Here is a 15,722-nt window from a genome sequence, read left to right as displayed (position 1 = left end):
GAAATAAAAGCTTGAACGCTCTAACAATTCTTTTACCTTGCAAGCCGATTCATCCTTCTATTCTAAAACAACCTCCAAAGCATCTTCTTCATAGAGGTTAACAAATATAAATTGTAAACCAAGTTTAAGTTGCAACTAAATTTTAATTTTAATTGAAGGGTTAATGTTACAAAAGTCTAAAGGGAAGGATTATATTTGGGTTAAGCTTATGAACGATATTAATATTATTTATATTTGTTTAAGTTTGGTTTGATTTAAAATTTGAGTATTAAATTTTATTTAAATTTATCCATATTTATAAATAATTAATCCGAGCTTGTTTAGGTTGATTTATAATTTTTTTAAATATAAATTTTTTGTTTAATATTTAGCAACAACAATTATATGCAATTTATTATATATTTTTCATTTGTTAAATTTCTAAACATAAATAACATAACACATTTTTTTAATATTTACATTATAAAAGAAACGAAAAAATTAACATATTATAAACTTGAAAATTAGATTAGTCGTATTCAAGTTTTGACAATTAAAACTCAACCTCAATTCATATTTTAAGTAAGTTTATTTTTTATTCAAATTTATTTTTGGACCTAATATTTTTATACAAATCTTCTTAAATTTTAAATAAATCTTTTAAAACTTGAACAAATATCTAAACCCTAATTACCTAATTGTCATGTTGCATAAAATTAAAGAATGATCAAAATTAAAGAATGTAAGGGTGAATGTGAACTTTTTTAATCAATTGGTCAATTGGATACCTAATGAAAAACAAAACAAAATGTATTCTATGGACTCACCTAAACATTTGTTTGCATTCATCAAGTCTTTTGTTTCTTGCACATTTAATTAATCGATTTGTTTTAATTACCAACAATTTTAAATTGATTGTCTCAAAGCCATGCCCCTCAATTTTAACTAATTAGGCATCAAATTTTTGAAAAAACAATCCGCTGGCCGGCCATTATTAATAATTAGAGACTTTAAACTTAGATATTAAGTTTATTTTGGTATTTGTAATTTTTTAGTTTAGTCATTAAATTTAGTAATTAGATTCATTTTAGCTCTTAAACTTGGATTTTGTGAATATTTGATTATATAACTAGTGTTATGGAATAGGACTAGGTCAGATGGGCTGAGAATTGAATGATATAACGGTTCAAACAGAAAGGTTGAGCTGGTTGACTTAAAAATAATTTGAAATTGATATATAAAAAAAAAGGACAAAAATCGATAGTTGAACAGATTTAACTAGTTTAATATTTTTTTTAGATTTCTATTAATTTTTAATTGTTTATTTAATTATTGTTGGTCTGATGATTAAACCGATCAAATTGATTGAACCTAAAGTTGTGGTCTATTCTGTTTAACCACCAATCCAATTATTAAAGCACTGAATGTAACATTTTAAGACTGTACCACATCATCACCTAAAAATATATATTTTTCAATTTTCAGGTGATAATGTGACATAATCTCATAGCATCAGATCATTAAACTTTTATGTTTTTCAACTTTAGAAATTAAAACAAACTTAATTATCGAATTCGAATACTAAAGTATCCTAAAAAAATATAGACATCGAAATAAACTCAGATGTCAAATTCAATTACCAATTGATACATTAAAAACATATAATTCTAACTATTATTATTTGCATGATTTTTTAGTTAAAAAAAGACAAAATTATAAACTTGTTAGGGTAGTTACCAGTACAGTTCAAAACATTTCGGTCCAAACCCACAAGGTTATAAACTGAGCTCACATGATGATATCCCAGACTAAGCTCGTTTGCCACCTACTCCCCTGCAATGTTATATGTGCATGAAAATTCCTAACACATGTTAAATTTAAAGTAGAGTATGTATTTGTATGCATAGAGCTTATAATTAACGTGTCATCTCAGTGAATAATATTCATATCATATAAATAGATAAATATCAACGGAAAAAGAAGAGAAAGAAAAATTCCTCAACAAAAATCAAACATATAAATTATTAAATATGAATTTTAAGTAAAAAATGAATTATACAGTATCTCCGCAGCCGTACGTATATGATATATCCTATAAAAACTGGGTGTATATATATCTGCACGTCCAATATATATAGCTGCAGATGTAATACAGAAGTAAACCGTGAGCTCTAAGGTGAAAATAGCTATGTCCTCCAATAATCCAATTTCCAATTTCCAAGACGTGCCTTGGAAACAACGATTCTACAGGTCCATGCTTGGCTACGGTATCCACTTCTCTCGCCGTTCCGATGGCACCATCAACCGCTTCATCATGAACCTATTCGACCTCAAAGCTCAGCCTTCCAAACAACCTATCGACGGCGTCATAACTTCCGACACCGTCGTTGACGCCACTCGCAACCTCTACTTCCGTCTCTTTCTTCCTTCCCTCGAACAAAACACCAACATGCCACTCATCGTGTACTTTCACGGCGGTGGCTTTGCATATATGTCGGCGAACTCCATAGCTTGTGATGAGCTTTGTAGAAACCTTTGTAAGAAAACCGGTGCGGTGATAATATCCGTTAATTACAGGTTATCCCCGGAGCATAAATACCCATCTCAATACGACGACGGATTTGATGTCTTGAAGTTCATCGACGACAATGCTAATACCAAAAATTTGCCTCCGAATGTTAATTTAAAGCAGTGTTTCATCGCCGGTGATAGTGCCGGTGGCAACTTGGCACACCACGTGACGGTGAAAGCGTGCGAGTATAGATTAAGAAACGTGAAGCTGATAGGGTTAATAGCAATACAACCGTTCTTTGGCGGGGAAGAAAGGACGGAATCGGAAAATAGATTAGTTGACGCGCCGGTTCTGTCAGTGAAGGGTACGGACTGGTTGTGGAAGACGTTTTTGCCGGAAGGGTCGGACCGGGACCATCCCGCTTGTAATGTGTTTGGGCCGAAATCTGTTGATGATATAAGGAGGTTGAAGTTTCCGGCGACGATGGTAGTGGTCGGAGGGGTTGATCCGTTGTATGATTGGCAAATAAGGTACTATGAAGGTTTGAAGAAATGTGGGAAAGAAGCATATTTGATTGAGTATCCAAATGCTTTTCACTCATTTTATGGTGCACCTGAATTGAAAGAATCTGGTTTGTTAATGGAGGAAGTGAAAGATTTCATAGGGAAATTAATTAAATAAGTTTACATTCAGGTTTTTAGAATTAGATCGATAGTTGAATTACTCATTTTATTGAATTGTTAGTTTAATTGGTTCGATTGATTCGTTCGATTTAATTAAATAAATCATTAAAAATTCATAAAATAATAAAAAAAAATAGTTCAACCAATCTAATTGGTTTTTAGCTTGGTTTAATCGGTTTGTACTAATTCCCAAATCAATTAGTCTAATGCATTTATTCGAACTGATAACTTAATTGGTTCTCGATCCATTCAGGTTCAAACAATCACGATGATAACTTCATTGTCTACATACTTGTATTTTTAAGGTTTTAGGTTAAATTTTTGTCATTAATTCCTGTATTTTATGAAAGTTATGGATTTAATCCATGCACTTTAATTTTGTCATTTTTAGTTTTTACTTTTCAAAGTTTATAATTTTAAACTTTATGAAGTTAAGTTTAGTTGTTTCTGAAATTTGATGCGACAAACTTACTATCATATGTGTAATGTCATATCAATTTATCATTTTCATATATTACTCACTAAAAATCTTGTGAATAGATTAACAATTATAAACTTATGTGATTGGCTTGATGGCCAAGAGATATTTACCCATCGAACCCACCCAATTTTAAGCCTCCAAGAAGCAAAGGGTAGACCTTTATTTGGGTAGCTCTCTTTGGATGTAGTGTGTGCGTGTTTGGTGTGCAGTGTGGGTGTATCCTTACTCTGTGTGTACTAATCCTCCAATTGTACAATATCCAAAAAATGAATTGATAATTGTCGTTTGTATCAATACTGAAATTTTAAAATTCGATAAATATAAAAAATTAGAATGGTCTTATTGGAGAATATGAACTAAATATACATCTGTACACATAATATATATGATTAGTAATTGAATTTAATTTAACGAATGTAATTGTACTATTTGATTCAGGACTAAAATTTCAAAATTCAGAAAGTACAATGACGACTAGATAATTCAACAAGTAAAATTATTAAAATTATTAAAATTAATCAAATTAAATTATATAGACTAAATCCACAACTTTCATAAATTACATGACTTAATAATAGAATTTAACAAAAGTTTTATAATGTGTCCTAGTCATAAATCTCCTAACCTACCTTCCTTTCGAGCTCCCTTAATGCTTGCGTCACTCGAACACTCGTTTTCAATTTGCCTCTCTGTTTTTCTCTTTATGTTTTTTTTTTGGTGGAAGAGAAAAAAAAAGTAATTAGATTACATTAAGGCTTAGTTTGGATGGGCAATTGGGTGCGGTGCAGTGTGTTTAGCTTATTTTTTGTCTCACGCAATAGTATCGCTACAGTATCTAATCTCACCGCCACCGCTGTTTTTACACTAATCGTAGGTAAATGCACCGCCCATCCAAACTCACCCGAAATTGAACTAAAAAAAAGTGTCATATGCTTTATCATAATATAAGATTGTTAAAACCTCCCTAAGCATATTATCACCCTGAAACCTTCCTCCCTCTCTTTATGTTTCCTTTTCATTTTATGAAATAGATTTATTTATGAGATGGATGAATGATAAAATTTAAAAAATATATTTGATTTATTAAAAAATTCATATAATTATTTTAAAATAATAAATATTTTATATTAATATTTATATATTTTATAATTAAATTTAAAATAAATTTTTTAAATTAAAATCAAGTTGAGTTGTACATTTTAAAAGCAAAAATCTTTACTCAAAACTAATTCATAAATACATCCACATCTACTACAGATGAGTAAAACTATGATTCATCCATTGTTGTTGTTGTTGTTTTTTTTTTTTCAGTCCTCTATTGTAGGTTGAATAGCGATTGGTAGGATTTTCCTGCTCGTCCATGGAGCCTTGTGATATATTTTCGTAATTTAATAAATAATTTTAATATATTAACAATTAAATTTAAATTTTAAAATCTAAAGGAAATAAATAAAATTTTCCAAATATAAAAAAAATACGTTGCATATTTTAATTTTTATATCTTGAAAAATGAATGTGGGACTGGCTTTAACAATGTGGTAATTTTTAGTGGGGTTGCGTTAAATTAAAGAATGTAAGGTTGAATATGATTATTTTTATCAATCGGTCAGTTTCATACGCAGAGAAAAAACCCATAAATATTAAATATATATATATGTATGGACTCACCTAAGCTTTTTGTTTGCATTTATGAAGTCTTCTGCTTCTTGCACATTTAATTAATCGGTCACCTTTTGGTTACAACTACTAGAGATTAATTTTTTTCAAAAAGGAACTTTAAATTCACACTATAATGAGACATTGACTACGAGAGTTTTAGTTTGAACTAAATTTAATAATTATAATTTAGTTTTAATGAAATATTAGTTTAATTAATGTTATTATTACAATAATTTAAAAAAGGTGGATTCAGACATATATTTATTACGTTTAAATTTAAAAGTTTAAAGATAAAGTTAATAGTTTAAAATGTATGAGAAATAATTTTAAATTAGTTTTTCTTTTACCTGAATACCTAAATAAATCTATAAAACCTTTAATTCCAGAGTAAATATAAAAATTTCACGATTTCATTAAAACTTGAACTCAACATTGCTATGAAACTAAAGCTCAATTGAGAATAATAATATAGATATTAGACAATGTTTGTAATGTTTCAGAATCAGATCAATAATTTTCAATTCGTTTAAATATTTAATTAATTTTTAAATCGAACAAATTAATCTATACTAATTCATAAATTAATCGAGTTTTATATTATTTTAGATTTATATATCAATGAATTCCTCACCTAATCAATTAGATTATAAAAACACTGAATATTTAATGAGATTTTCACAAATGATTTTTCATAATATAAAAATATTGAATTCAAACCCATAAATTAAATTTGCATTATTAAATCTATGTCCGCAGTCGTACGTAATCCATAGTTATTTGCACACAAATATTAAAGTTTGAATCAACAGTGAATTGAATGAAGTGAGTTGAAAGCCATTAGAAAGATCTGCATGTACAAGATGTCCAACAATCCAACTTCCAATTTTCAGGACGTGCCATGGAAACATCGATTTTTCAGTTCCATGATCGGCTTCGCCGTCAACTTCTCTCGCCGTTCCGACGGCACCATCAACCGCTACATCATGAACCTCTTCGACTTCAAAGCTCCTCCCTCCCAACAACTCTTCGACGGCGTCAAAACATCCGACACCGTCGTCGACGCCACTCGCAACTTATACTTCCGCCTCTTTCTTCCTTCCCTAAATCAAGACGACGACGTGCCAGTCATCGTCTATTTTCACGGCGGTGGTTTTGCATATTTGTCGGCAAGTTCCATACCTTGCGATGACTTTTGTCGAAGGCTTTGTAAGAAAACCGGTGCAGTGATTATATCTGTAAACTACCGGTTGGCCCCAGAGCATAAATACCCATCACAATACGATGACGGATTTGATGTCTTGAAATTCATCGACGACAAGGCTAATACCAAAAACCTTCCCTTCAATGTTAACTTAAAGCAGTGCTTCATCGCCGGCGATAGTGCCGGCGGCAACTTGGCGCACCATATGGCAGTGAAAGCGTGCGAGTACGGATTAAGAAATGTGAAGCTGATAGGGTTAGTAGCAATACAACCGTTCTTCGGCGGGGAAGAAAGGACGGAATCGGAGACCAGAATAGTTGACGCGCCGATTATATCAGTGAAGGGTACGGACTGGTTATGGAAGGCGTTTTTGCCGGAAGGGTCGGATCGGAACCATCCAGCTTGCAATGTGTTTGGGCCAAAATCGGTGCATGATATATCGAGGTTGAAGTTTCCGGCGACAATGGTGGTGGTCGGAGGGTTTGACCCGATGCATGATTGGCAAATAAGGTACTACGAAGGATTGAAGAAATGCGGGAAAGAAGCATGTTTGATTGAGTATCCCCATGCTTTTCACACTTTTTATGGTGTCCCAGAATTGAAAGAGACTTGTCTGTTAATGGAGGCAGTGAAGGGCTTCATAGAGAGATTAATTAATTTAAATAAAGAGGGGTGCAGTTAGAACTCGCCCATCAGTCGGGTCAGATAATAATGCAACACTATTGAGTTTATATCAAATCTATCACTTAATTTTCCTTTTTAATTACTTTAAAATTTTCTAATAAATTTTTTTATATTTTAGATTAAATATATATAAACTTTTAAGTGATAATGTGGCAGAATAGTGTGACATCTAAATCTAAATCTTAACAAAATTCAAGTTTAAAAGTTAAATTAAAAAAAAAATTATCAAGATTCAAACCTAACGTGGACCAAAATAAATTTCAAATAAGACTAAATTTTAAAAAGTACTTTTAACCTTAAAAAACTGCTCAAATTCTAAAAAATCCTTTTGCTGGTATGGAAAATTTTAGCATTTCTTAAACCAAAATCACTTTTGATTGGTTAATTACTTTTTTTTCATCCATTTTTCTTCTCGCAGAACACAACTAGTACCCCAATTCCTTCTTCATTTTCTCTATCAAAATTTATTCTCTGGTTTTTCTCTTTTATTTTCTTCAATTCTTCCATTTTCTTCTAAGGTTTTTGCTGCTCTCTCTCTCTTTCTTTCCACTCCCCTAATCCCGTCTTCTCATTTTAACTCCCCATTTAATTTTTTCCTTTTTTTTCCCATTTCAGGTTAAGCAATGGCATACCAAAGGACTACGAACTCAACAGGTGCATTTCAAAATGGCTGGGGTAGGTAACTGGCACAAGAGCACATGAACCAATATTGGCACATAATATGAAAGCAATGGCATGTGTCTGATATTCATTCTCCAGTAAAATATTCAGCATTTACTTGTGATAAATGGCTCCCTTGGTTCAAGCCTATTAACATTTTTACCATATTAGCCTATCAGTTTTGAGTTGTACATTACCTGATCAGGCACGAAAGTCCAACATGTATTCCTCTCCACAGGCACATTTAATCACATGAGAAATCCCCTGTAAGACAAGTACGCACCTATTAATAATCTTGCTAGGAAAAGAACTGGCCTAAGAGACTTTTAAGATGGTGGAATCATCGAATTATCTCGTGCAAGCGAACCAGAAACATTCAACCATCTGAATTACCACATTCGAAGGCCGCTTCATGAAACAGAAAGCATAATCTAAAACCATATATCTACCTTTATTTGTTCAAGATGGTCCTGCAGTGAGCAAAGATACTCAGTTTCTCCGTCTTTATCTGATAGAAGTGCTTTGTATTCTTCTTCAAGTGCCATTACACTTATTTCCAACAGCTCCGGCTATAGTTACAAACAAAATTTGTACGAAACGAAGAAAACTGTAACAGATACATAAACTGTACATAAAGTAGCAAGTATGCAACCATTTCACATCATATACTATTTGGTATGCAACTCAATCAAACATTTGCAAGGATTATGAATGACAGTTCTCTAATGGCATACTTGTATAACTTTCATGCTTGTAAACAAGCTCACAGTTGTATGAAAGAATTTCAGTAAGCAATTCACCTTAAAATGGTTTGATCCGAGCTTTGCTTGCTCAATAGACTCCTTAATCTGAAAAAAGGAAAACCATGAAAGAATTCTAAAAATAAGGAAAATAATATCCGGAAATATTTTAAATATTTTGCTTAAAATGGAACAATCAGAATTCTAAAAATAAGGAAGCTAAAAATAAGCTTCGGTTGTAAATATAGAAAGCAATCCACTTTGTATTTTAGATAAATGGATAAAACCGCTTCCATCCAAATGAAATAACTTACATATAATTGAGTCACATTAGTAAAAGGAATTATGTATTTATGTAGCATTCATGTATTTTTATATATCATAATAAAGTTTAAGGTCTTATATATTTATATAAACTTTGATATGTTAATAATTCGTCTTATATAAATTTTGATACATTTATACATTTGTATTGATGCTATTTTTTATGTAGTGTGTGTCCGCTTCAATTTATCTACTAACCTTTTTATTATCTCTCACGAGTTTGGCTTTCATTTGTTTAATCCCATCTAGCTTGGCTTTTTCCAAGTCCAACTTGATAATCAAGTCATTCCTTCATTATTCTGTTATTAAAAGGAGTCATTAGAAATAGCTAGGATAAATATCAAATATTTATAATTTTCTAATATGTAATTTGACACATGAATTTTATTTTTGGTACAATTATACACATGAAATTTAAATTATGGTTTATATGTATACATTTAAAGAACTGAATACATATATTTATTTTCATATTGAATTAATATAATTGTTTGTCAATGTAATATATCAATCTAAGATGGTGTTAATTCGACAATGTTATTAATAATTTATGAAAATTAAATTAAATCAAAATTTTATATATAAAATCACATAAAATTAAATTTCATGTATGACATACATATTAGATCAAAATGGATGTATAGTTTATCGCAAATAACTAACCCCTGAAATCTTTTTCAGTCATTGGCGCAAGGTTTTTACCTCATTGTCCGTGATCAAACAGTTTCCAACACTAATGTTACCTGCAAGATTAATCCAAAACAGTATGAAATAATTGACATAGTTATAAGGATCAATTTCGCAAATTACCAACATTTGTTGTAGAACATGGAAGTTGGGTGAAAACAAATGCTTAGGATCAACTTTCAAGCATAACTCGCATAAACAGTTCAAAGAATTCCTCAAACAATAAATTGAAATAAGTCTTGAACCCAAACCTTCAGATTCAGTCATTTTCTCGTCAAGTTTATTGTTGACCTGCAGGAGCTAATTATTAGAATTTAAGAATAATAAATAAATAAATAATCTATTTACAATGATTAGAAGCTACCCAAACACTCAGATAAGCAAAAAGATGTCATGAATTTATTAACCATTACAGATTGATTTATAAATAGGGTAATCCCTGAATATTTATCTGCATAAGGGCTCTCTCTCTCTTTTCCATTCTCAAGCAAAATCATGAATTAACCAGATCAGCTCGAAAAAGATATTTAAACTAATTTCATGTGGATCTCCCAGCAAACAGGAACTTAACTTTTACATGAATTTTCATATTAAAAATCTGCATTCAAACATTATATTTTATATGCATGCTTATTGCCAAAGGGACATCAGTTTATTACTATGCCAAAGACCAAAAATGATACAAATTGTATGATACCTTAGAAACCAGTCTGTGTTGTCAAGAATTACTATATAACATACCATGTTATGTTACTTATTCAGTCAAGTCGGACTCACCAACATTAGCCAAAAGCTTAAAAAAATTGTATAAGATGAAAGAGAGATGAGTATACTAGCTCTGTACTACAAGAATTGATTCTTATTCCTAAAACAAAGGAAAGCATAGAAGATGTAGTAATGTACCAAATCATGCTCTTCCATTTGTCTTCTATGTTTCTGAGATTTGACCCAGTCCTACGCACATATGAAGAGGATATCACCAACTGCATGCTGAAGAGCTAAATGCAAAACTCAGAAACCTAGAAGTGGATTCTGGAACTCAAAAGTCAAACCTGTTGTTGCTGCAATTTGTAAGAAAGATCCTCGACCACCTTGGAGTAGTAAGCACTGTTATCAGGATAAAGGAGATAGGGATTCATCACATAAAGCATGGAAGATAAATAAATCAAGCATATGAAAGTATGTGAGTATAAGTAATTGACAAGGTTCAGCCTAAAATCATTAAATCAAGCATATAAAAGACTGTAACATTAAATCAAGAACTGCAGCCATCCATCAGAACTACATGGTCCACTGACATTAATATGAGTCAAGCAAAGTCCTCAAATCCATAGCAAAAATAGAACCAAGTATTATGATTTCCATCATTGTGAAGGACTTAAGGCCTCATATGTTGAGCAACATGTCAATATATGTGACATTTCTCCAAAAAAATGATCAAGAAACGCACAATTTAAACATAGATAGCATGCTGACAAACAAGCTACACATCATCTTGGAGTTTAAGACAGTTTTGACATTCACAATATGAAACAGTGTAGATTAAATTGTTATAAGTTCACTTGAATTACCTCTTTTCTAGTAATTTGGAAGATAAACTGATTTTTTCATGTTGAATAAGCTCCAGTGTCTGTATGCAAGTCAGAGACAAAAATGATAAGCGAAATGCTGGTAAAAAACATAATGGCAATAGGATACCTCATCTCAGTTGCAGAAATAAAGGTGAACATTTCAAATATGTAGCCAACATACGCATTTGGGGTAAAAAGTTAAAGTTTGACATGCATATTGTTCTGGCCAGATTAGAGTTGTATTTGAAGTTCTGAGTTTGAGCCTGTTATTCAGTAAACAATTAGAACAGTAATCTCATTGGACCAGCATCTTACATTATGGCTATTCTCAAATTAGTTGCATAAAGGTTTCCTTTCCTTCTTTGTTTAAAGGTAAAAACATATATATATACACACAGTAGAGATTCTCAGTCGGACATAGGCATAACAACGGGTTGAATTTAAACTTTTACAATATCTACATCTATATCTGCTTAATCGCTTTAGAAGCCATATCTATTTATATTCACATTAACTACATGTTGAATATCCGTAAATATTTGAATCCGCATTATCATTGCTATTCCTATATAGACTGATTTTTTGGGTTTAGTATATATAGCTTCTATTCTGGCTATGAGTTTTGCTTTCTTGTTCTTAGCAAAGTTCAAAACTGATGACCACATGAGAAGTCACTCATACAATTAAAGAGAGAGATAGAGAAATAACCTGGGCAAGTGTAGTTGAATCAGAGTCTAGAGAGGCTATTTTTCTCTGTTTCTCAATTATCAGCGAACATAATTGGCCCTTTGCTGTCAGCATCTTCTCGATATCTTCTATAAGTTGTTGTTTCATGGATTTTGCTGCAAATAGCAGAAAATACGGTAATTAATAGAATGAAACAAATGATTCAATACAAAACATTGGATTATTTGAATTCAAAAGTAGAGAAAATGAGATATATAATCCTTAAAAGCAAATATATTCAAAAACACTATACCTATCATTTCCCTGATATTTTCTTTTCCTTTTTTTAATATACACACAAGAAAAGTAATTCAGTAGAGGAAAAATAAATAAGCTGTACACTCTTTCATACACAATTAATAGTTAAACAAATCACTATTAAACTTGGCAATATAATTATACTCCTGCGCCTATAAAGTCATTGATCAAGAATACTGTGGTTATCAATATAAATCCAACTACTGAAACATTCTAACATAGAACAAATAATTAAATATTTTAATTTACTTAAAATTCGATTCATATTGTATTCTTGTACGATCCAAGTAAAAGATTATAAAGATCAAACTAAATATATATAAATGTATGAAAATTACAAAAAGTGTACAGTATTCCGCGCGAGCACGCGCATTCATACATACATACATGAAAGGGAAACGAAAGCACAGTCAAGTTATTCTATATTCCCGCCGAATCGATTAGCAAAATAAGGAGAAAAGAAGAAGAACAACAAGAAGAAAGTACCGGAAAGGATATCATTTTGCAAGGTTTGAATAGTAGTAAAGTGGATCTGCTCTTCAGCTGAAACGTTGGCGGCTTGATCCTCCACATCTGCCATTTTCCTTTCCACAAATTAACATTTTCCGAGAAAATAAAAATTAAGGAACAAACAGAGTAAGAAAACTATCAAAGAAGAAAGAACCGTTGATCTGAGATCGGAGAGTTTTCATGTACTGCAAATACTCTTCCATTTTCTACTCGCGGCTTTGGTCTTCCTCGTCCAAATAAGAATTCGAGCAGTTTTTTTTTTCTTTTTGCCTTTTAACAAATTGCTACGAGGCCGCGTCACAATGCCGTGAATGTTTTCGTTCGCGGTATCAAAAATTTTTAAAATCTCTTATATAGGTTTCTGAAAAAAAAAAGTTTGCAGAAATTTATTAGGTAGGACTTTCTTATCACATAGTTAATGGTTACATCCAATTATTTAGTGCCATGGTTGATTGGATGGGATATTGCTCATGTGGTGGTGGGAAAGGTTTTATTTTCTTTTATAAGTATTATATACTACTTTTGAGATTTTTATAGAATTCTATATGTATTTATGAGATTGAGTATGAAATTTTATTTACTCATTTTAAATTGAGTATTTTTTTCCTCTCTTTCCTCTTAAGATTAAAAATCATGTATTTTACATATCTATATTATTGAGTTATTGAGTTTCTGAAATAATGTAAAAAGAAGTGCTTTGAATCATTACTATTTGACTGGAACCCATTCTAAAAGAGTTGAGTCATTTTAAATTATTTGTTGACACAGTTAGATAAAACCTCTTAAGTTATTTCAATATTGGAGTTAATAATTTTTTTTTATTCTTTGAGTTTGATTGGGCTAAGCAAATAGTTCAGATTTTTAATGTTATAAAAATGGGAACGGCTCAAATCGATTAGATGATACCAATTGAAGCTTTGGTTCAATTGATTGAACCATTATTTTTATCTTGATTTTCGGTTTTTACTAAAGTTAAAGTTTATTACAGATCTTTGTATTATATCATAAAGTTTATTTTAGTCTCCTGTTATTAAAATAAATATTGTATATTTGAAAAGTAAATATTTTAATTCTTACACATTAACTTTATTCTTAATAGAATATCGTAATTTAATGGTGGTTGACATGACATTAAATCAATTATTAAATTTAAAAAGCTAAACAACAGTTTTAAGAATGAATAGAGGTAAAAAAATTAATTTTGCTTTTACCTCGAAATTGTTTTTGATTCTATTTGTTTTTTTTTAAGTGGTTGTTATGTTTAAATTATTTAGAGTTTGATCCATATCATTTCATTTATTTTCAAGACTAGCGAACCTTTTAATATGATTTAATGACATATTAGCTACCATTAAGCCACAACATTCAGTTAATGACAAAATTAATGTGTAGGGACTAGAATGTGAGCTTTTTAAACATTCAGAGATTAAAATATTTCTTTCAATAATAGAGGAACTAAAATGAATTTTATGATATGGTACAAAATATTAAAGCTAACTTATAGTTCAAAACTGTTTGATTTATATATGGTTTTATATCATATGTTTGATCCGACTACTATCCAGCTTAGTTCTAGCATCGTTGATTTGTTTAATTACACATAAATTTTAGTATCATAAAATGAATTGTACTTGGTCTTTATATTTTAAAACGAGTAAAAGAGTTTTTAAGTTTTAGAAAAAGTGAATTTATCTTCTTCTTTTTAAAGGATGAAAATCTTTGTTAATTTTATCCGATGAACTTAAATAAATGATAGAATAATAATTTAAAAATGACATGGAATTTTTAAAAGAGGTAAAAGATTTCTTTTTATTTTTATTTTTGATATTGATTAAATTGATCTCCGTGAAAATAAAAGAGTAATTTAATCCTTTTAATTTTGAAAATAAGTAGTTCCTCGACATCACAATTAGTAATTCATCCGACAGATTATGCATGGGATATGTATTAATATTATCGGTTAAAATAGTTAAGTTTAGTCATAATAGTGCATTATTATTTTATGTGTTTTGCCTGCATTAAATTAAATATTATCATTGTAATAAAAAATAAAATTGATGTAAAAATAGTAATTTTAAAAATATTTTTAAAATAAAAGGAATTACTAAATATATGACCTAATTTTAGCACTTTCCATTATGCAATTTTGAATTGTATTTAATTACTTACCATACTACGATGCATTGCATATAAAAAGGGTAAAATTAATTCGTATGGTATAATGTATGCAATAACGGTTTATTATCAAATTAAACATTTGACTATATCAACACATATCATATAGAGTAATTGTTAGTATTTTATTTATTCATTTTATGTAAATAACTTTTAGGTAAGTTTTTTAATTATATATTTAATAAAATATAAATTTTAAATTAAGAACAATTTTTCCCATTTTTATAACACGGATGATATTTTAAATTCAATTTTTATAGTAAAATTATATAAAATATTAGTTTATATAAAGATACTATACTAAAATTATAGCATTATTTTGTGATAATTAATGCATGGTTAATTTGTTCAATACTATTTTGTTATGCAAGTATTACTAAAGTGAATTAATGATATTTGAATACTATATAATCAAATTTAGTAAAATATTTTTAAATCATTACATTAATTTTTAATATAATAAATAATTACACATGGTAAATTTTAAATTTTCATAGTGACAAATTGCAAATTTTAAATGTGCCACATAAAAATGTTTTTCTTTTATTGTAACATCAAATTGTTATAGTATTAGTATATATACACATATATAAAAGGAAGGTCCTTCTTTGACATGTGTCCAGCTATTATTTTATTTTTTACATTATGTTAAGAATAGTCAAATTACAATTCTGGTCTCTCTATTTTTTAGTTATATTTTTCCTTCTTCTTCTTTTTTTTTTTTTTGGTATTTTACCAAAATGATTAAATTTTAATTTTGGCCTCTCTAATATGTTTAAGCTTAAAATTTAATCTTTATCCTTTATTTTTAATATAAAATTGTCTCTATTTTTATAATATTAACTTTTCTGTTAAAATATTTTATTATTATA

General features: G+C 29.7%; 3 protein-coding genes across 3 annotated transcripts; 2 read left to right on the top strand and 1 right to left on the bottom strand.

Moving 5' to 3' along the window:
• The first annotated feature begins 2,108 nt into the window (after positions 1-2,108).
• LOC108468483 (probable carboxylesterase 18) lies at positions 2,109-3,172 on the top strand. Its single transcript, XM_017769364.1, has one exon. It carries the CDS (start codon positions 2,168-2,170, stop codon positions 3,170-3,172), a length of 1,005 nt encoding a protein of 334 aa, XP_017624853.1. The 5' UTR covers positions 2,109-2,167.
• A 2,896-nt stretch (positions 3,173-6,068) lies between these two features.
• LOC108469383 (probable carboxylesterase 18) lies at positions 6,069-7,289 on the top strand. Its single transcript, XM_017770273.2, has one exon. The coding sequence runs from the start codon at positions 6,166-6,168 to the stop codon at positions 7,195-7,197; it is 1,032 nt and encodes a 343-aa protein (XP_017625762.1). The 5' UTR covers positions 6,069-6,165; the 3' UTR covers positions 7,198-7,289.
• A 342-nt stretch (positions 7,290-7,631) lies between these two features.
• On the bottom strand, positions 7,632-13,143 carry LOC108469463 (uncharacterized). Its single transcript, XM_053031662.1, has 12 exons — positions 12,830-13,143; positions 12,652-12,738; positions 11,890-12,023; positions 11,182-11,240; positions 10,663-10,717; positions 10,514-10,564; positions 9,862-9,901; positions 9,615-9,666; positions 9,122-9,212; positions 8,660-8,707; positions 8,309-8,428; positions 7,632-8,123 (listed from the first exon to the last, which is right to left on the bottom strand). Exons 1-12 carry the CDS (start codon positions 12,876-12,878, stop codon positions 8,061-8,063), a joined length of 849 nt encoding a protein of 282 aa, XP_052887622.1. The 5' UTR covers positions 12,879-13,143; the 3' UTR covers positions 7,632-8,060.
• Between the last annotated feature and the right edge of the window lie 2,579 nt (positions 13,144-15,722).

This window comes from Gossypium arboreum, chromosome 8 (assembly GCF_025698485.1).
Source record: "Gossypium arboreum isolate Shixiya-1 chromosome 8, ASM2569848v2, whole genome shotgun sequence".
NCBI classification, from domain to species: Eukaryota; Viridiplantae; Streptophyta; class Magnoliopsida; order Malvales; family Malvaceae; genus Gossypium; species Gossypium arboreum.
The sequence above is the reverse complement of the archived record's forward strand: the minus strand, read 5'-3'. Positions and strand labels throughout refer to the sequence as shown.

Coding starts and splice junctions, on each gene's coding strand:
- LOC108468483 (XM_017769364.1), top strand. CDS start 2,168: ATGTCCTCCAATAATCCAATTTCCAATTTCCAAGACGTGCCTTGGAAA.
- LOC108469383 (XM_017770273.2), top strand. CDS start 6,166: ATGTACAAGATGTCCAACAATCCAACTTCCAATTTTCAGGACGTGCCA.
- LOC108469463 (XM_053031662.1), bottom strand. CDS start 12,878: ATGGAAGAGTATTTGCAGTACATGAAAACTCTCCGATCTCAGATCAAC. Junction 9,667..9,861: donor GAAAATGACTGAATCTGAAG/GTTTGGGTTCAA, acceptor TTAATCTTGCAG/GTAACATTAGTGTTGGAAAC. Junction 8,429..8,659: donor TCGGATCAAACCATTTTAAG/GTGAATTGCTTA, acceptor TTGTAACTATAG/CCGGAGCTGTTGGAAATAAG.